General features: G+C 42.8%; 1 protein-coding gene across 4 annotated transcripts in view; it reads right to left on the bottom strand.

The window, feature by feature from the left end:
- Window positions 1-3,652: 3,652 nt before the first annotated feature.
- Window positions 3,653-21,332, bottom strand: part of SIN3A (SIN3 transcription regulator family member A) — a 35,928-nt gene continuing 18,248 nt past the window's right edge. For 2 of the 4 annotated variants that reach the window (XM_006029078.3, XM_025210536.1), the window contains 10 exons: window positions 20,006-20,122; window positions 19,036-19,274; window positions 16,151-16,334; window positions 15,337-15,910; window positions 14,554-14,723; window positions 12,567-12,740; window positions 10,892-10,999; window positions 9,995-10,089; window positions 9,191-9,398; window positions 3,653-6,505 (listed from right to left, as the gene is read on the bottom strand). In XM_006029078.3, coding sequence (XP_006029140.1) covers window positions 6,275-6,505; window positions 9,191-9,398; window positions 9,995-10,089; window positions 10,892-10,999; window positions 12,567-12,740; window positions 14,554-14,723; window positions 15,337-15,910; window positions 16,151-16,334; window positions 19,036-19,274; window positions 20,006-20,122 — 2,100 coding nt within the window. In that variant the 3' untranslated portion in view covers window positions 3,653-6,274. The remainder of the gene's footprint in view (window positions 6,506-9,190; window positions 9,399-9,994; window positions 10,090-10,891; window positions 11,000-12,566; window positions 12,741-14,553; window positions 14,724-15,336; window positions 15,911-16,150; window positions 16,335-19,035; window positions 19,275-20,005; window positions 20,123-21,332) is intronic. The other 2 variants (XM_006029079.3, XM_014522461.2) reach the window with 2 other exon arrangements.

Below are 21,332 nucleotides of genomic sequence, written 5' to 3'. Positions count from 1 at the left end.
GACCCGCCCAGCGGCGCCTCTGCCCCGGGAGCCGCCGGGAGCGCGCGCAGCAGCCTTGGCCCCGCCCCACCCCGCCTGGCCCGCTGCCCCGCCCCCTACTCGTCCTCATCCCTCACGGGGACAGACCTGGGAGCGCTCGCCCGGGCCCCGGGGTGGAGGGCTTGGTCCCTAGCCCAACTCGGACTGGGAGCGAGCTGCTTGCAGCAGAGGACTCCGGCCTTTGCCTTCACAACGACACCACGGGCCAGCTGCCGTCCACCGCAACCCTGGCTTCTCCGTTCTTTGTCAGCAAGCAACAAGTCCAGAGGAGAGAAGTCGAGTCCTGCCTCCTGTGGGGCCCATGGACTGAGGGGCTGCTTAGCACGGGCAGGATGACAACACTGCCTGGACGTGTGGTGAAACTAAGCCTCCAGGCACACACCTGCTCTCAGCGGATCAGATCCAATGCACAGGGATCCTCAAACTGCCCTGAAAGAAAAAGCAACATATTCCAGTCACAACAGGCCCCAATTCATTCAACATCTGCACGCTCCCCGTTCTGAGAGACACTGCTGCCTGAGCATTCGCCCTCAGGCAAGGCAAGCGAGGGGCACCAGGCAAACTGCAACAGATCTGAACACCACGGTGCAGCCTTCTCCGAGTAATTTACATCCCTACCAAACATTAAATATCTTTAGGTTCTTTATTTGTACCACATAGACCAGCAGTGTTCAACTTTTCTGATGTGCAGGCTGCCGGTGCGTGGGCTAGATCCAGCATGCAGAGCTGCGATTCAAGTATGCTGAAGGCTGTCGCGTGCACTCGCATGGAGCCAAGGCTCAGAAGGCAAGGCAAGTAGCAGCTAGGCTTGGTCTGCCCAGCTCTGATGGGAGTTAGAGAAGTCTGCCCGGGAGTTTTGATCTATAGAGAAGTCACTCCCACAGAATTCTCCCGCTGCAGCCGCTGTGTCAACAAGGTGGGAACAGAATGGGATGAACACAGTAAAAGCAATGGAGCAGGGCAATTCACATCATGGTCAGCCACAAAACAACACTGCCCACCACATAATCACCCTTCCAGTTCAGCTTTTGGAAAGAAAGAGCTCTGCCTTCTAGACATTAAGCACCACAAGAGATGACTATTGTAAAAACAGCTAATGAGATTACACAATTTGGGCAGGATCAGGCACTTGGCTACTGCAGTGATGAGAGCTGTTATAAATTAAAAGGACAGCATTGTTCAGCGATCTCTTGTATAAAAATGGACCAAAGAGGTTGTACTCCAAAGCACAAACTCCTCTTGTTCAGACTGCTGATTTCCCCAAGAATAGAAGTAACAGCTCTTATCGATTGGGCTCTTCAGCAGATGGCCCAATATGTCAGACTCCCAGCAGCAATACTGAGGAATTCATGGAGAAGGAGAACATAGCATCTTCACATCCACTGCTCTAGAGGGGTAAATCTAGAAGGTAGCCCTTCAGTAATGTACAAGCAACAGAAAGGCAGCTCTCACCCTGACATATGATCTAGTGGTTGGATGAGAAGACTGGTGTTTCCGATTGTACTGTGAAGAGATCATTGACCTGCTACCGTCACATACATCCACTATCTGGAAGAATCCAGGGACTGGCCTTTGTTTGGGAAGTGCCTTCCACCAGGAAACAAGGGAAGGGGGTATTGCTGCTCACGTGTAAAGTATGCACTTTTAACAGATTCTTTACCACACTGCTGGAAAAATGACTTCATATGGGCCAGACTGGATAGTTTGAGGGGATCCTGGAAATTGAGGGTGAGAAATATTACAGCAGCCCATGATGAAACTGTTTTCATCACCAGAGTGCATGAGGGCTCTTCTTTGGTGGGTACAGTGCAAGGTGACTGCCTCCTGCTCCATGCTCATACAGCTCTCTAGGGATATCAAGGTGAATGGAGAGCAAGCTACCAGATATTTTACTTGTTCTAGATATCAAATCACATTTTTCCTGGGAGTTAAGAACAGTGAATTCTTCAGAACCTTTGGAGAAGGTACAGAACAGGCAAACACTTTACCCAAGTTTTCATCCTGCAATAGATGGCAGCTTTCTTGGCAGTTACAAGGACAGGCAAGAAAGTGCCTGGAAATTTGGGAAGTCACCAACCTTTGCTGGCCTGTCACTAACTGCAGGGGAGACAGATTTGCCTGAGGAAAGCTCAACTTAGTAGTGCTTCTGATTCAACCATAAATAATACCCTTGGCAAATGTCACTGAAACAAGTAAGTTCTTACCAGATATTCCAGCTGTTTTGGAAACATTCAAGCGATCCAGCTTTGCAACAGTGCACTGTCAGGACACTGTCCCAGGCGAGGCAGGTCTGGAGATTCTACAACAGCTTCCAAGCCCCAGTAACGAGTTGGATGAATGGCTCCATTGAAGGGAACCCTGGGCAGACCACACTTCCACAGACACAAGGATTGTGGGTGCCAGCAAGCAAAGGTAAAATTCATAGTTCAAAAGGGGTGAAGCAAGCCCTTCCAAAGGAAGCCTGACACCCACTGTTGCCATCCAGAAAATCCATCAGCCTCTAAAATAACCCACTCAATAGCTTCATTGCCATATTCATTCTTCTCCAGTCATTGCTAATGAAAATAAAGGCTTATTAAAATACTCTGTACATGACTACATGCTGGGCTTTCTTGGTAGCCTTGTGTACAATTCAAGTATAGTATTTACTATGCTGGGCTTCAAACAGCACAATATATGAAGAGTAAGAGCTACAGCACTGTCCCAGAAACTACTGAATCATACATTCCCATTTGGACTAAAAATATTCAGTGTTTATGCGAAAGACCCAAATTTGGAAGCACTGGATGCAGATGTGAGCACCAAGCTAGGGAACCAAAGCTTCCTTATTTAATAGCTTAGCTACTTGCAGGAAATTAAGGACAGGTCTACACTGCAGACCACTTCCAACATAACTATATCAGTCAAGGCCGCAGTTCCTTGACAGTAGATTTATCAGATAAATTCCCTTATTATAGATAGTCCAAAAGAACTGACTTTGCTCATTGAGGTAGTTTAGCTATACTTGTACAAAGTGCAGCTTTGCTGGAATAGGAACTAGGAGTGCTTTAATGGTACAATATACTAGGATAGCATACTCTTATAATAGTTACAGCCTGAGATCACAATTCTTGTTAACATTTCCTCCTGATGGTTATATGGTATTACCTCATTTCCTAGAGCTACCAAGGATACAACAATACTGCTCCTCCCACCCCAACAGCTTGAGCACTGCTTGAAACTTGTATGACTGATGACATCCTGGTTGGGTCAAAGCCAAAATTCACTACGAATTCCCCACAACTCTGTGGGAGGGTAAAGTATAAGAACTCACTACTGTCTCCAGACACCAGTGTTGCAAGTGCTGTGACATTAAAGCATTTCATTTCCAGAAAGGAGATGGAGATTGCTTAAAAATCAGCACAGGGAATCCAGACACAATATCCTAACAAGTAAAGCATCTATTGCCAGACACTGGTCATCTGCACTCCAAATGTACATCCAATTCTCTCAACTGCTGGTCCTAAAGAGGCAGTTCTCCAAACAGTCTCTTCCCTTTGCCCCCTTTCCCTGAGGAGCGTGTTGACATTTCATTGTGTAGGATCAGGAAGGAAGAACAATCTGTACACAATGATTAGCCCTGATATTTTAATGGAAATACTGCACTACAGTCAAGTTTACAACATTTGTATAGAAATCATCACATGGATAGGTGGCCAAGGATCACATTACAGAATACAAAAAGCAATTTAAAATAAAAAGAAATCTTTGCTATTGTACAGGCTGGGATTGGAGCTTGGAGCTCGGATGTCAGACATCGGGAGGGATGAAAGCCATTTGTGAAAACCCTGCTGCAGGAGGAGGATGACTCCCCATCGTTGGTTGGTTGTTTTTTTTTTTTTTTACCTGGGCACCTTTAACAGCAGAAATCCCGCCATGTTAACCCCATTCCGCTCAAATGACATGCAGGCACAGACTCTTGGGACAACACACCCACAAAGCAGCAGCAGCTGTTACTTCCAAGCTGGCAAAAGTCATCCAGACTTCCACTTCCAGATCAGCTTTAGCATACATAGAAAAGAAACACCCAAGGGTGGGGGAGGTAGGGTGAGGAGCATGTGTCAAACCTTTGAAATGGAAGAGGACACAAGAGAACCCCCCTTCCTATCTGAATACAGTGAAAGGAGGAGAAACTGGACAGGTAACTTATTGCTGGCAAACTCTGAATACTCCCTGGTGGGCTCTTTACTCTCTTTTCCTCTCTCCATAGGAGGCTTCCATTCATCACCGTGGCTGGAACCACTCTCCGTACATTGGCTGCCAATGACTAATGACCCCTCTAGGCCATGCACTTTTGCCCCTCAGCTCCCCCACAGGCTTCAAGATTTGGAGCGATTCCCCTTCTCCAAACCTTTTGCACCCTGCTCCTCTCCATCTCTCTCTGCCTGAGGAAAGAACTCAGTTCCCAGAGGAGACAAGCATCTGTCTCAAAATCCCCGTGGCAGATTTAATAAGTAGACTTCTGAAAAGTGGCAAAACTGCTTTTGTGGCTCTGCAGCTGGGAGTGTGGAAGCAGTCTGGGCGCTACAACTCCTGGCAGCATCACTTTGTGCAAGGAAAGGACACTTTCTCCGAGGAGGTGAGACAGTGCAGCTGTGTCTGTCGTGGCTTACGAAGTCCATGCTGACTTCTTTTAAAATCAGATTTGTCCACTGTTTAAATATCTGCCAGCACTAAATTTCTATACTTAAAAAAATATATATCCCATTTGAGGATTTCACTAGTGAAATGCACCAAAAAGCCCACCCATATGCCCTTCTCTCGTACACACACGCACACTCGCACACAAAGCAGCTTTATCAAATACTGGTTTGGTACTTAGGATGTTTTTCTCTAATACTGAGAGGGAAAAATACATAAGCACAATCAATCCCAGCTAAGTAGCTCAGTAACACTTCCCAAAAGTGAAGATCCTTGGAGCTGGAAGACAAGGTGGATAAAAATAACCCACCAGAAAAAAATTAAAAAAATTAAAAGTTATATAATATATATTTATGTATCTTAACAGGCTGCTTATCACCTGGTCACATCATCCACAAGCCACACACATTGCTTCTGCTTTTTCCCTTCAGATTGTAAAGCCGATAATAAAAGTGGTCAAATATCTCCCTCTCTCATGCCCTCCCACCCGCACAAACTGCATGCTGCATGGTGCCTTTCAGAACAGGAACAGGGCTGTGGGTGAGCGAGTTGTCTTCCTCAAGTAAGAACAAAGATGTATTTTTATTTACAAAAAAAGAAAAGAAAAAAGTTTTCACACAAAAGCACTACAATGATAACTCCCTTTGGTAAAAAGTGTAATAAATGTCTTCATAGGTCTGTCTGTAGGTACTAAGTCTCAAGCCACCTGGTACTATGGTACACAAGAAGCTAGTACAGTTAAGCTAGCACATCAAGCATACTTTCTTTAATAAAAAACAAAAAAATTGACAATATGTACATTTATTTACAAAAAAGGAAGGGGAACATGTTAAAATTGTGTTGTTTCTCTCGTGTGTGTGTATACATGTGTGTGAACAGCTGGTGCATGGCACTAGGAGAGACTAGTAAACAAGCAGGTACAAAAACAGTTCCACTGGCACTAGAAAGGACAGACCAATCTGAACTGGTTAAGTCAGGAGTCCAGCATGGGAAGGAGTAGAGGGAAGGTGAAGGAGGCAGCAAGTGGCAGCTCCATGAGGTGGCTTCTGGCAGCTGGATTGCAGGGGTGATGACCCCGTGTGAGATCCTAGCAAACCTGCTGCAGCGTAACAGGAAAATCCAGTTGCGACAGGCACCTCTGGGTTTCATGACACTTCTGAGCATGTAACTTAAATGCACTGATCCGATCAGGATGTGGAAGGCATCCTGTTCTCTTCCCTTGACGTTCAAGCCATTGGGGAAATCAAGTCTCAACACTGCTGGTGTGTACAAGCTAGTTGTGTTTCTCTAGGATTGCTCAGTTCCAAGAAGGGTCCTTCCCTCCACAGTGCATGCTGAAGTCAAAGGCCTGTGGGTAACAGTTCCAGCACATGTTTGTAGGGATTCACATTCCTAAAGAGAATCCCTCTGGTGACAGGTTGTACCAGCTGCGCACTAGTCAAGTGGCCATGTTACGGAGATACACAGTGAAGGGAGAAAGGCATCTTCCTCGTTTCCTTGATGCGCGCGCACACACACACACTCACACTCTGTGATCTTCCCTAGCCCAGGGAGCTTATGGTGTCTTGAATATTGTGCCATATTTGACACGGTACTTGTTAATGCTCACAAAGTGCAGGGTCTCTGTATCACAGGTGGTGGTACATGGCACCAAGCCTTCCAACCCTTCTCCCATTAGCCACTTGTTTGTTTCAGCTGCCATTTCACGGGTCACATGCTCCTTGGTCCATTTGTCCACCCAGGCCTGGAATCTCTGGTGCAGCCGCTTGCTCACTCTTTCATGGGACTAAAGAAATGGAAAGAGACATTAAGAAAAGGCTACGGATCATTACATGCTTAGAGTGAACCACAGCAACTTCCTAGGCTAAAAGACTTAGGGAGCTCTTTTCTCTTTAGGGGAAACTTGGAATGCACACACTGTTCCTTGCTGGTTAAAGAAGATAGTGCTGATGGCTTCCAGAGACAGCCCACTTTATCAGTGGAAGAAAAAAAAAAAAAAAAAAAAAAAATCTAATCTAGGTCTAAAAGCCAAGCACTGGTAAAAGTTGGATGGTGAAACTAAAGCCAGGAAGACAAAATTCCACAATGTTTGTAAAACTGCTACACAACTCTGCCACTTGGTATTTTCTATATTATTTTCTGGGATAGCTAGACCACCAAATTAAAGGTTCAGATCAATGAACAAAGACAGTGGAAAATAAATTATACCAAATATTAGGTAGAATTAACTCTAAAGATTATTTTTGTTGTCAATTTTCTAACGTGAGCACTTGGATCCTATTTCCCTAACTATGTCCAATGCTAAGCTTTTCATGTAATTTCTCTGTTTAATAAATGTCAAATGAGGCAAAACTGTGGTCTTCCTTAAAATAAGAGCATTGATCAAAAAAATCATAGAAACCAGGATGGATTGATTTAGAATCAGTGAGACTGACATCGCTGATTTTAAAAATCAACAAGCAGGGAAGCTTTGTTTAAACCATAATTTTCACCTGTATTTTTTTGAAGTTATTTTCCTAAGAAAGCATGATTTTCAATGTCTGGCAGCTATTATAGCTAGTAGGTTTTGTGGTTAATTAGAACTTTGAACTGAAAATTAGTATATATTTTATCCTGGTGAGGAAAAAGAAAAATACCATCAAATGCTACTTTTATAAAATAAAGCTGTTTCATATACAGTCCGAGTCTTACATTTTTTAACAATACTGAAAACAACAAATAGCATTTCTTATTTACTAGATAATATTTTTACTTCAAATTTGTTTTGAAAAGAGTTTGGATGGAACTGTAATAAATATGCATGAAAACAGCATTTTAAAGTGTTTGTCAGACAACCAAAATGACCATAAATACACTGGATACATAAGAAACGTTTCTCAAAACATGCTTTGAATTTTGAACCAATCTGTTAAACAAGGAAAGTATTATCTGCAGTTAGTGAACTGAACCGATTGTTCCTGGTCACCATGTTCTTCAGATCTCATCCTTTCACACCTCATTTTTATTCATAGATTGGAAGAGGAAAACAAGCCTTCCTGCTTTTTTCAGTTCCCAACTGATTTCTCTGCTTTGAATGAGCTAGTCATTGAATTGAACTGGCTGAAAAAATTACAATGAAGGAAATATTCTCTGCTCCAGCAGAAAAGGGTACTGCTGACACAAGCTGGTTCAGCACTTCAACAGATTCTGGTTCCAGGTGCTTAGCCGAGGACTTCTACCACATCAGTAGTTTGACTCTAAAAATTCTGCAGCCAACACATATTATTTAATGCTTTAAGTGCTGTCATCATTTTGATAGAACCTGTGTTTAGGACTAAACTTACATTTTTAAATAGGCGTGTCTTCTAATACAGTTTTCATTTGAACATAAAAAAAAATTGGATTATTAACTTATCCATTTTTAGCTACCCTGATACAAATATTCTAATGTGATGAGAAATCAACAATTTGAACCAGGTCTAACTTTAAAAAAATTGGAACACTAAACCAATTGTCTTCAGCCTTTGATATGTTACAGTCTCAGTGAAGAAGCAAGGTGAAGTCAGATATTTATAATTTAGTACATTCCAAGAGAAGAAGAGAAGTAGCCTCCTGTCAACCTCTCATAGCTTATGAGGGGCTGAAAAGTTTGAACTCTTCACACCCCACATCCAAAGTTTAGTTTTGGACTGAACAAAAAACCCACAGCCCTGCTGAGTAATTTAATAAAGGGTTGCAGGGAAGTGTAACTCTCATTTAAAAACTGGTCATTCCTAGAAACTCCTACACATGTTGCCATAGTTTGGCTATTCTGTTGGCCTATGAATTTCTGAGACCAGAACACACACACTGGATGTTTCTGTAATTGTGTCCTCACTTCATCTATCCTTGCCACAAATCCAGCACGTTGGAGCAGTGTGCATAAGCCTTTGCAGTGCTCTTTTGTGTGGCAGCAACCCTAGGACTCCTGCTCTCAGTGACTATGAGGATGAGACAGTGGATGTGGTTGGGGGGAGCTGAGTCAGAACAGAGGCACTTGAATTCATTGCACTCTGTATGCTCCCTCTTTGGGGAAGCCCTAGAGACCATGTGCTCTTACTAGTGATTAAGTGGTCACAAAACAAACCCTCCCTAAAAAAAAAAAAAAAAAAAAAAAAGGAAGTAGCCTATGGAAGGTGCCCCTAAGCAAGGAACCTGAAAGCTAAGGCCCCTATCAACTTCCCTATGTATTATATCTGTCTGGAGAAAGGAGGGTGTTGAGAGATAGGAGAGTAGCATAAGGGTTACATCTCAAGGATATTCAGAGGATCTTTGCAGCCCCCTAGGAAGACTAAACCAATAGTGTATAATCCTCATGGGGACAGACTGCTACATGGCACAGATCAAGAGCCCAGTGGACACTTCATCTGAGTCTTGCCAGCTGCCTTTTGAGAGCAAAAGTTCCAGGGAAAAAAAAACACTGGCTGCTCTTCTCATTCTTTTGGCTTCCTACCTGCTGAGCACGCAGCAGAGCGGTCCTCCTGTACATGTAATCCTCCGATTTGATCACGTACACCATCTTATAGGAGTTCAGTTTGAATTTACACTCCAGCTTGTCCAAGCTTTCCACATTCTCCATGGACTTCTTACTGTTTCCCTCCTTCCCTTCCTTCTCCTGCTGCTCCCGACCACGCTGACACTTACGGATCCGCCTCAGATTCCTGTAAACCAGAGAATCCCACCTGGAATTAGTGCTTTCCCTCTACAACTAGGCTGGATGTATCTGGGGGTGGTAGAATAGTTCTGCACCCACCCTTTAAATAACCCAAACTATTGCTTGGGGAGGAACTGCCACAACTATTTAGGCGTATGTGCCTACGAGTCAGCCTGCTGGTCCCCCTTCTTACAGAAACTGAAAGTCTGTCAAGGCTACTTTATAGCCGTCTCCCTGCGCATGAAATGCACTGACTCAGCACCTTCTGTGGTCCAGTGGAGGGCTACTGTAAGCCAAGGCAAGACTGCCAAGAAAGGGTTGGTGATTCCCCAACACCTCTCAGCTCCCTGCTATTTGCAGACTATGCCATCTCTAAGTCACTGGAGAGCAGGAGCCCAGGGTGGACTTGCAGGGTTTTGAAATGAACAGCAGCCCAATACCTCTACCCAGCACTGCCAGGGCTATTGGTTTCTAAAGTGGTGTAGTACTAACGCACAAAAGACTGAAATATTTTTTGCTGATTGAGGAAGATTTCTCCTCCCTTTACTGTCATGGGGACTTGTGGCCCATGTTAGGGTTCACAGCCACAGCTAGCTCACTTACCTTGGCAGGAAGACTGGCTTCTGTGCCAGGTGTTCCCGAAGCTCAGGGGAGGTAGAATCAGAGTTGACGTACCGCTCTACATAATCTGACCAGCGCTGAAAGAGGGAGACAAAAATTGTAATTACCTAAATTGAGGCACTGAAACCGAAACTTGAAAAAGGTCAGGCTAGAAATCTTCGAAGACTTCACGTGTCCCACCCCCACCCCACTTAGCATCCCTGCAAGGCATAATACAGACATTTACTATTTTAGTTATCCATTTTAAAAATAAGCTAGTAAGTACTTTTTAGCCCACATGTCTGGAGTTCTTGGTCTTATAGGACACTTCTGTTTGGCAAGAGGCAGGTCATATGCCCATGATATCTGGAACATCTGACAGCTCACCCAGTACAGTACACTGTTTAGATATACAACTTCAGGACTGCAAAGGCTAAGTATATACCCAAATTCAATGTAAACAATGTTCATTAACCATAAGAATAACTTTTATTGAACTATCTGCACTTCATTAAGGCTCATTACCTTATTTCTCATTAGTGCCTTACAAGGCCTCTAATAACAGCCTTGACAATGACAAGGCCTAGACAGTCCAAGGTTACTTGAAGAGCTTTGAAAATTAATGGTTTGTTAAATTTCCATGTCACCAGCAATGCAGTTAAAGTGGAGCACAATTACTATACAAACTATTTAGTGGGGCTTAGGAGTTTCTATGCAGCAAGCACAGTTTATGCACTAAACATATTCATACGTTTCATTTGTTGCAATATAAGCAATAAACAAAAAAGTCAGCATTATGTAGGTAAGCAAATTATTCACATATCCCATATGCATATAAATCAGAGTACGGTATAAAAGCATTTCCAGAAGCAGCCAAAACTCTGAAGAATCTGTTCTTACCTCTGCCTCTCTTACCTCCGCCTCCACAGGGTCATCCGAGTTCTCTTCTTCCGTGTCCAGAAGCTCAATGGTTAACTGGACTTGACCTCTATTCTGAATGAACATGAGCTAAAAAGCAAAATACCAAATGGAATTTAGAGACCTTCAAACAACCTCCTTCCCAGTCAGAGCAATAGAGAGAGAAAGAAATTAAAAATTAATTTCATGTAATGATCAGACATAACACCAAAGCCCTAGCAGGATGGGACGCAAAGAGAATGTTCGCCATGAGTTACACAACCAGAATACAGAAATGTAGAAGCAGATCTGATGAGCAGAGAAGTTCCAGCTTGCTAAGGGGCCCATCTAAGAGTAGGTAAAAACAAGAACATAAGGATAAAGACATTTTCTATGTATACCAGCAAAAGAGAACTGCTATAGCCAGAGCACCATGACACAGAATGATTTACAAGGAACACTTAATGGCTGCAATAAATGGCAGGCAAGAAAGCTGCTTCATTTTGGTATTGCCAATTCACTCAGCTCAACCATTAACATTAGTTTCAAATTAGGAAGCTTATACAGGCAGACCATCATGTTAGACATCTTTTAGAAGGCATATTACTATCCAATCAAGCCCTGTAGTTTTAATTCTTTACCTCTTAGCTTATTTTGAAGCTCTCAGTAAGAGCAAGATATAGTCCAAAATAACAGAAGCCTCGATCAATTAATTTTACTAGCTAAGGGTGGCTCTGATCATTTCCTATTTCACAGTAATGAGAAGTATGGATTTTTAAAATGTTGCATCAGATATATTTAGTGAACAGTCAGCAAATAAAAATGTAGTGCATAGTTCGTACATAATAGCAAGAGATTCCATGCTACAAAGGGTGAGGTAGAGAAAAAATTGGAAAGCTTTTCTGACCCAGAAAAAGATTAAAATCAATGATGCATCAGTGTGAGACTGAAGTGCCGTGAAATACAAGGAAAACTCTGTTTTGTTCAGGATCCATATTTGTCCCCAATCTGTCTTTTAAGGGTCTTGGTTCTAAAAAAATTCCTATAGGAAGTGTTAATACTGTCTCTGTGTGCAAGTTCTACAATATCTGTTTACATTAACACAGGTCCTATCAAGGATTGAATAAGTAGTGCCATAGTGGGTAAGAACAATGGTCCATCTAGCCCAGTATCCCTGTCTCTGTCAGAGGCATAAGTGGTTGCAAACGGGAAAGCAATGTACCAGACAGAACTAGAGTGATCTATCCTCTACCCATTACCCTCCCTGGTGTCCACCATTGTTGGTTTAGACATCCCAAAGGAAACATCACCAACTGTTCTGTTCAACAGCTATCAATGGATCTCTCTAGTCCCTTTTTGAACCTGGCTGCTATCTGCCTCTACCACCTTGTGTGGTGATAAATTTCACAAAAGTTAACTACATGTGTAAAACAGTTAGTAGTACCTCCCTAGGGAGATTCTATGAAGTTATAACAAGCTATAATGGGCCACAAAGATTTCCCTATAACATTCTACAAGAGTTTCAGAGCAGGCAAATGTCCACAGGTCTTTGGGATATTTGTATCCTTTGCTCTTTTCCTGTAAGGACACTGTAATCACCACTCCTTTCTTATGACATCTATCAGGGATTCCTCCCCTATGAATCAGTGTAGACACTGAAGGTCACTGTAATTCTTACCTTGAAACAGTTCTCATCAGACATAAGCTGCTCTGCTTTGCGTTGGTACGTAGCCTCCAAAAGGGTGCGAGATGATTGTGTGGTCAGCAGACCTCCAGTAGCTCCATTGTTATTCTCTGACAGGTAAAGATCTGTCACCTGCACACAGATCTCATCACTAACTATGTGCTGGAGCTGTGAACATGAAAAACATGGAAAACTATTAGGGAAAAGAGTTTTTTTAAAAAAAGGACAACAAATGCCTCTGGACTTGGTACACTGCCTACCACCAAACTCCCACATAGGTGTGGAGGAGGCCTCACATAATTTATAAGCTGGATGCCCTGTCTTTTACACCCAGGGTTTAGAAGAAAATAGAACACTAAGAATATTTTTTTAATTAATACCATACATAGAAGTTTTAAAGTTTGACATTAAAGGAAACTAGTAAACAGTGCTGAACTTTCATCACTTCATCTTCCTGCATTTTCATACACAGACCTTTTATATAGGTCTATTATAAATACTCTAGAGTCACAAATGACATGTGGGAAGCCACTTTGGATCTCCTGAAACATGCGGAGACAGTCATTTGCAGATTTTCCACCCTACACACTATGCAAACCTGTACTGGCTGAAGGATTCCACATGTTCATCAGCATAGATAACAAGAAAGCACACACTTAATTCCTGCTTTGGACTACTGTTTGCTCAGAGTTTTTAGCTAAAATGTCCAACAAAACAGGACAGGTTATAGACTTACTAATCTTTTTCTACTGTGTAGTGATTACTACAGCTATTAGGAACGTGTCCTTTAAAATAAGTACTAGAAAGTGCTATGGGGGAGGTACACAAACTAGATGGCAGGGAGCAAATCCAGGCTGATTTGGACAGGCTGGGGAATGGGCTGAACAGAACAGGATGCTGTTTAACAAGGACAAATGTCATGTGTTGCACCTGGGGAGGAAGAATCATCAAACACTCCTACAGCCTGCGAGGTACCACTAAGTAGCACAACTGCGGAAAGGGATCTCAGAGTTGTAGTCGACTCCAAAATGAACACGAGTCACCAGTATGATGAGGTAACAAGTAAAGCTAACCACACCCTGTCATGCATAAGTAGGTGCATCACAAACAGGTCTAGGGAGGTGATACTTCCCCTCTATGTGGCATTGGTTAGGCCATAACTGGAGTACTGCCTCCAGTTTTGGGCACCACACTTCAGGAGGGATGTGGATGGCCTGGAGTGGGTTCAGAGGAGGGCCACTCATTTGGTTAAGGCCTACAGAAAAAACCTTATGTGGACCAATTGGGAGACCTGAACCTCTTCAGCCTCCGCAAGGGGAGGCTGAGAGGTGATTTCATGGCCACCTACAAACTCATCGGGGAAGGGGGGTGTGGAAAGGGGGGAGCAGCAAGAAATAGGGGATATAAGGGCACCTGTCGGGGTAACTAGAAATAATGGCCACAAACTGGAAGAGAGCAAATTCAGATTGGACATCAGGAAAAAATTCTTTACAGTGAGGGTTGTCAAAATATGGAATAAGCTTCCAAGGGGGGTGGTGCTGTCCCCTTCCTTGGAGGCGTTTAAGAGGAGATTGGACAGACACCTGGCTGGAGTCACCTGACCCCAGTACTCATTCCTGCCCAGGGCAGGGGGTCAGACTTGATGATCTAATAGGTCCCTTCTGACCTTAACATCTATGAAACTATGAAATAGTTACCCCATAAATATAATCTAACAAGTCGTCATTTTATATAACCGATATGAAGGAAAGGTGCCAGAGCATAGAGTTATGCAGCATGTAACCCAATAGGAAGGGCTTGCTAATCATAAGCCTTGAAGAGCCTAACGGGGAAATGCCCACTGTCCCTCACCTAACTTAAAACATCTAAGTAGATGCAACATTCTCAAAATTCCCTGAAATCGTGGAGAATGCCCTCTCTTACAGGAAAGTCCAATCCCACCCACTCTCTTTGTACCCCAGGAATATATAATACAGGTCACCTGTCTAACAATGCTTTGGATCAGCTTGTCCATGGTAAAGGCGATGTAGGCATGAATAGTGAACATCTCGCGCAGCGAGTCCTCATACTGAGATGAGTCCATGTTGCCATCTAGCAGATTCCGCACCATGTCCAGGAAAGCTGGGTAGTAATCCTCGACATCAATATCCACTACAGGGAGAGAGCATGCAAGATGAAACGTGTTCCAACTCACCCGGGAAAGGCTGTTCCTACAAGCCTGCTCTGACTTCTAGGAATGATAGGGCCACATGCCTAGGACCCCAGACTTAGTTTGACCAGACAAGCCTGTGAACAACCAGAATGATCTACAAAGGAGGAATAGAACTGTCAAATATTCAAAATGATTCCTTTTAAAAGAAAGTTACTGACAATTTTGTCACCAGTTCTCTGCGCTGACCTCCTCTGAGGCCTCTTCCATAGTAACTCTCCAAACCAGGAGGTTCTCTCCTCAAAAAACATTAAGCATATGTAGAGCTATGACTTCATTACAGCTATAGTTTGTGTGGACAACCTGTGGCTCTAATGAAGTCCTTACTGCACATATTCCTTCTTTTAGAATTTCAGTAGTGACTAGAGGCTTCAACAGGTATTCAGGCCCACTGTGTTAGATGCCGTACAAGTACACAAGAGGCCATCCCTGCTTCAATGGGTTTAGTTTTAGCAGATTCTCCAAAGCCCTAGGAGACTGCTCAAACTTCACAACCACCATAATTCCTGCCCCAGCATCCCTTCCCCCACAAACCCATGCAAGAAGTGTGCTCACTGGGCTCCTTTAGTCGCAGCTGGATGGCAGGGCTGTCACTTTTGTCTCGTTTTATGCCTAGCACTTCCCGCTCCCACTCCCTTTCCCGGTTCTCTTCTTCAATTTGCCGCTCAGCTTGGGTGCAAATCCTCAGCAGTCGTAAGCACAGGATCTGATGCAGTCGCATGAATATGTACCAGTTGTTGTTGACGTAGAAGAGGTTGTACACCTCATCCATGCCGCGCAGCTTCTGAGCCGTTGTGTTGTTGAACATCAGTTTGGTTTTTGGAGGACTGCCGCCAACACCATTGTGCTTTTTTGCAGCCCCTGTGGCTTCATCCACATCCATTTCCTCCTCCTCCTCCTCCTCCACATCTGAGAGCTCACCTCGCTGAGCAAACAGCAGGTCTGGAATGAAGTGATACATGATCTGCTTGATTTTGTACTTGTCCTCTTTCTGGATTCCTGTCTGCCGTTTTACATGGTGGATGATGAGGGAGGCAGCATCCTCCAAGATTTGCTTGTCTTCATAGGCCAGTGACAGGTGCGGGCCTGTGGGTACTCCAGCATTGTCTTCTGAAGCTTGTTCTTGCCTCTGAGGTAGAAAGTGCAAACAAACAGCACGAGTTATTTTCATACAAGGAATTTATCATGTTTCCACAAGCTTTTTGAAAAGCTGTCCCAAGGAGCTAGATTTCCTCTCTCATTACAGTCCTTAGCCCAACTCTACCTACCCCAAGCAAACAAAAGCTGAGTCTGTAGAGAAGGGTTGAAAGTAACTGCTCAGAGCACAGGCAGCTGAAGGGAGGAGACTATCAGGTAATCATTGCCTTACCTCATCATAGATACTCTCAATCTCATTGAGGAGACTCTTTGACCTCAGGACCTTGGTGTCGTTCTGTTTGAAGTTGATGCCCTGGTGATCCAATGATTTCAGGTAATATTTCTCATTCTGCTCCCGCCAGACTTTGTTGAATCCTCTCTGGGCTTCTCGCCACTCTTCTTCTTTCATCTTTAACCTTGCAGCAAAAAATAGCAAAAATAGGAGTTAAGAAGTGCACATATACCATACTGATGAATGCTGGGCAAGGACAGAGTAGGTAACAAAGAAAACAAACCTTCCACCCAAGATCCATTATCCACTGAAACACCACCACCTCTCAGAAGCTGGCCATTACACTGTGGTTGCATGACCTCGCTAACTAGGCTAAAGAGGACATTCAACCCACCCTTTTTCTATTCCATACAGCTTTAACCGAATTCTGAGAGAGGTTCTAGGTTTACTTCTGCTGTTCCAGAATTCTACGGCACAGAATCGAGATACAGCAGAGGTTCTGCAGTCTTATAATCAGTTGATCAAAAGGGTTCCAAGTATTTGAAACATACTAGAAATAAGTGCAGTACATGAGGATTTAGCCACATGCTAAGGACTGCAGAACTCTCAAGCTTCTTGCTGATTCATCTTCGTATATTCCTTTTACATGATCCTTCGAACATACAAATAACCCTGAACCCTCCCCCAGCCTGTGTCTAGCATAAAAGGAAGTCAACTGTCACCTCAGAACACATGCACTGTAACCATCCTCATCCTATTTAAGAGAAAAAAAAAATCACAATGAAAATCCTCCATAGCCTCTGCTTCCCATGTGGAGCCAAACAAAAACCCCTCTCTCTCCTCACTGAGGATTAAAATACTGCATTTTTCATTTAAGTGACAGATTATTTTTCTGACAGACTAGAACTTTGCAAAAATGTAGGTCACTGAGCACTCCAAGTGTCTGCACACACAGATGCATCTCATATGGCAATCACTTTTCAAAACAGTATCACTGGCTCAATCTAGCTTTTATACCACAACCATCATGCAGGTGTCTGAGAGGTTCCTTCCCATAAAAATTCTCTCTTGTTTCCTTATATCTAGTTCTTGGAATATATCCCTCCTCAGTAGAGTCACTCTTATATGAAACTTCAAAAGTTTAAACATATAGCTAGACTTTGTGAGGTAACAAAGTAAGAATCATCTGTGGTTAAACAATAGGATGATAATAGCAAATGGGACATTTTGATGCTATTATAACAAAGACTGACCACCTACTACTGCCCTGCTAAGAATAGTATTATTCTTGCTTCCAAATTATTAAAGGTACAACAGAGAGCAAAAATACAGAGCACTGTGATTCCAGCAACAGTGCTGTAGCATCTTATTGTGTAAAACCAGAACTGGCCAGGATGACACAGGATACAAAGGTTAGTTTAAAGACATTCACAGATTGCACCCTTCAGCTAGTGTAGTTGGAATATTCAGCACTTACTTCACTGAATAGCTCAGTGTGCATGTTTTCCTTTACAGCTTCCTTATCCAGCTCACTGAGGACAGTAAAGGAAGAGGAACTCGTGGCATGTCATGTCCAAAAGCGAGAAGCGTGCAAAACCACTAGGGGGCTTAGTTCTTATTCTGTTCTACTCTCACTGCCCTTAATCATGAAACATAAAAGTCAGAGAAGTTTGTAAAGTCTGGTATTCAGGGTTGGAGACACGGGTGCAAGTCCTGCACAGATGGTACTAGGGAACAGGTTTAGACATACTGCCTTTCATTTTCACTAACTGGCCCTTTGTTCATGAAAAGAGAGACAGGCACATGGAACATGTTTTTGTACAGTTCTGTAAAACCAACTTTTGTATGCCTTCCCAAACCTGTAATTTAAATATCAGTGATCACATCTCGTATCAGTCTTTCCTTGCTCATTTCTGAGCCCAGTTCTATTACCATTATGCCTTTCTTGTGATAGGCTGACCAGAATTGGAGATTTTCTTCTGTTCCATTCCTTTAGCATCATTGATCTCTGCAATGTTTTCAGGATAATTTTATGGACTACATTTTTCTTCCCACAGAAAACTGTGCTTCTACCTGTAGCTTACAAGCAACAGGTCAGGAACTTTTAATATAAGAATTTTACAATTAAAGGTTCTTACTTAGCTTCCCCTTTCACAAATTTCATACCACAATGGTAATTTTTGGTACAATGCCTGTTCTACAAAGGCTTCCAGCTTAAGTTAATATATTAACATCACTATCACTCAGTTTGATTATAGTTATTTCATGACTTCATTTCTGAAGATTGCAGAGGAGTAAGTCAGTAACCTCTCTCGTTATGTAGTTTAACACTAGCTATTTTAGGAAGGAATCATCTCAAGTATTGACAAACTCCTTCTTCATGCCTGGCCCAGTTGCAACACTTTACAAATAGGTAGCTGAAGGCACCTATTATGACTGGTCCAATTAGTCATCCCTGATTCTACCCTCAATATTGTATATTTAGACCCTTTCCCCAAACAGGAACTGGTAACTTTGACTTGGAATCTACTTCCAACACAGACTATCATTTGAGACCCTGATCACTTTCAGAGATTAAATTTGTTAGGGGTCCAACTCAGTCCTGCCGATCTCACAAAAGATGTCCTTGTCAGAGTAAAATGAAGCTTCAGGATTGCAAAGGTTCTTGCCCTTTCAGTGTGGTTGGTGGCATTTTTGCTTTCAGATTTCTAATTGGTCATTATGAAATTACTATAACATTAGAAGTATCAGCACTCTGCAGATTACTCCAAAGAGGCTGAGGTCCTGAAAAACAGAAACTACATGTTCTTACAAGTTTGAATAGTGCCTGGCCTGTTGTGAGCTTTACTAGAATACAAGTATATATGCCAGGATGCAGGAAGTACCTTTTCAGCACAATGGGAACTGCAACAGATGGATTCTTTCTCAGCCCATCTATGATGTCAGCCGCCTTGTCAGCATATATCCTCTGCAAGGCCTTGCGGTGGATCACCTCTGACGTGCCACCTAGAGTGTTGTCCAATCGGAATTTAGCTTGCTCCTCAGCAGACAAGCGAGAAAGTTTCTTCTGGATCGCCTCTAGGACTCTGATTGTTGCCAAGTTGGTCTCCAAGACAACATCCAGCTGAAAGATAAGGCACATTACTCTATGAAAACCAACATTTAAGTGATAGGAATTCTTGCTTCACAACACCTCTGCACTATTGTGAATTCAAAACAAGGCATATTCAAAGCAATGGTTTAATATTTCTGCACTTGGTTGTTCTAACCTAGTTGTATTGCATGTTTTCTATATAATACTGTATCTATCCACAAGAAGTTGAAGACTATCAAAACGATGCCTTTAGGAAATAAAGACATTTTTTGTGTGGGTAGCACACAATTGACAGCTACACTACAAAGGGATGCAACAAACCTTAGCATACAAAAATAATTACTGTACTGACTTTCACTTCAAGTAGTTGTCAATCATTTAACACTTCCACTGCAACATTTTTTCAAATTATTAAACACAGAAACTTAAATTCTTATGTACTGTGGGTAGTAAATGGTAAAAAACATTAATGGTAAAAAACACTGACAGTCAAGAATTTCATTTGCAATGACCTGAGCAGAAGAGTGGTGACAAAGCTATTAAGAAAAATCAGTGGGTAGGAGGTAGACTGTTGATCAGAAGTCATTCACATTTTACTTCTTGTATTTGAAAGGGTGGGTAGGGCTTAATTAGAAGCCATGTAAAACACGTATCCTCCAGAAGACCAGATTCTAAGCAGCAGCGTTTAAGCAGTAATTGTGTCCATATGGCTCACTAGTTCACAGAACTCCAAACTTCAAGAAATGGAGAAGAATATCTACCTCAAAACGCTCATCTTCACATCTGTAGATGTGTTCTTCATATTGTGTTTTCTTGGAGCTAACAAAGGTGGAATCTTCAGACCATGAAGGGAAGGAGACCCAAGTATCATTTAAAACCTGGGAACAAAGGAGGCAAGGTGAATGACAGTTTCTCTCTAAGGCATCACAGAAGACAGATACCCAAATTTCTACTACCCCATTCCTATATTTAAGGCACCTAGATTATTTACAGACGTCTACTGCCTCTTTCTTGGTAAAGAGGCTGCTCTGTGCACAAAGGAACCCCCTAAAAACGATTCTCAAACAGGGTGCCAGAGCTTGGAGTGCCATGAGAGTCTATTAAGGATGTTGTGGGGTGCCCCACTACATTAGGTGTACTAACACCTACACATGATTCACAAGATAACTCATAGATTTTAAGTTGGAATCTATAGTGTCAAAAACATTCTGATATTCAGTGGCCTCTCCGAGTTCTTTGCAACAGAAGAATTGCTTTATTATTTTTCTGTAGTCAAAAAAAAAGTTAAAACTAAAAGTTAGCATTTTCCAAAGGCTGCCTTAAGTATATAAAGGTTGAGAACCATTGTCCTACAGGTCCTCAGGAAGGCTGGAGATCCCTCTTCTCTCAAGGGAAGGTGAAGAGAAAGATGAAAGAATCCTTTTAATATACTGGCTTTGGATTTATTTGGCTGGCTGAAATAAATCCACTACACGTACAACTGTTTAATGATGCTAGGCAGTTACCATGTTATGGTAAGTATAATTCATTGTTAGAAACCCAATGGTTTTTTTTATATTTAAAAAATGCCACACCCCCCCCAAAATTGTAGTTAGAAACTGAAAATCAGACCAAGATGCTGAAAAAAGAATGTAAACCTCTATCTGATGACAAGCTCCTCCAGCTTTTATCAACACAAACAGAAGCAGTTTTTTCCCCAAACCCCTGAAAACCAGGCTACTAAGGCTGTGCAAAGGTTCAGTTGCTGATTCAATTCATAGGAGATTCAGCCCGATTCAGCATCCGAATCTCCATCAAATCAGGAGACCAATAAAAAGGTCCAAATCGATTCAAAGCCTCTGAATTGATTTGGAAAAGATTTGGACAGCTTTAGAGATTTGGGAAGTCCCCACTCACCGCTGCAGGGAGCTGGACCCAGACTCTGTGCCAGTAGGTAGGGGGCAGGGGAGTGGGGCCCCCCCAGCCCCCTTGAGTATCCCCCACCCCCCCCTCGCTCTCCCAACCCCCCCTCCTACCCCATGGCTGCCCTACCCAGCTCCAGAGTCCTGGCTCTTAAAAAAAAAAAAAAAAAACCCCCCGGTTACCCGT

Source organism: Alligator sinensis, unplaced genomic scaffold (genome assembly GCF_000455745.1).
Source record: "Alligator sinensis unplaced genomic scaffold, ASM45574v1 scaffold311_1, whole genome shotgun sequence".
NCBI lineage: Eukaryota > Metazoa > Chordata > Crocodylia > Alligatoridae > Alligator > Alligator sinensis.
Note: the sequence above shows the minus strand (reverse complement) of the source record. Positions and strands in the feature narration are given on the sequence as shown.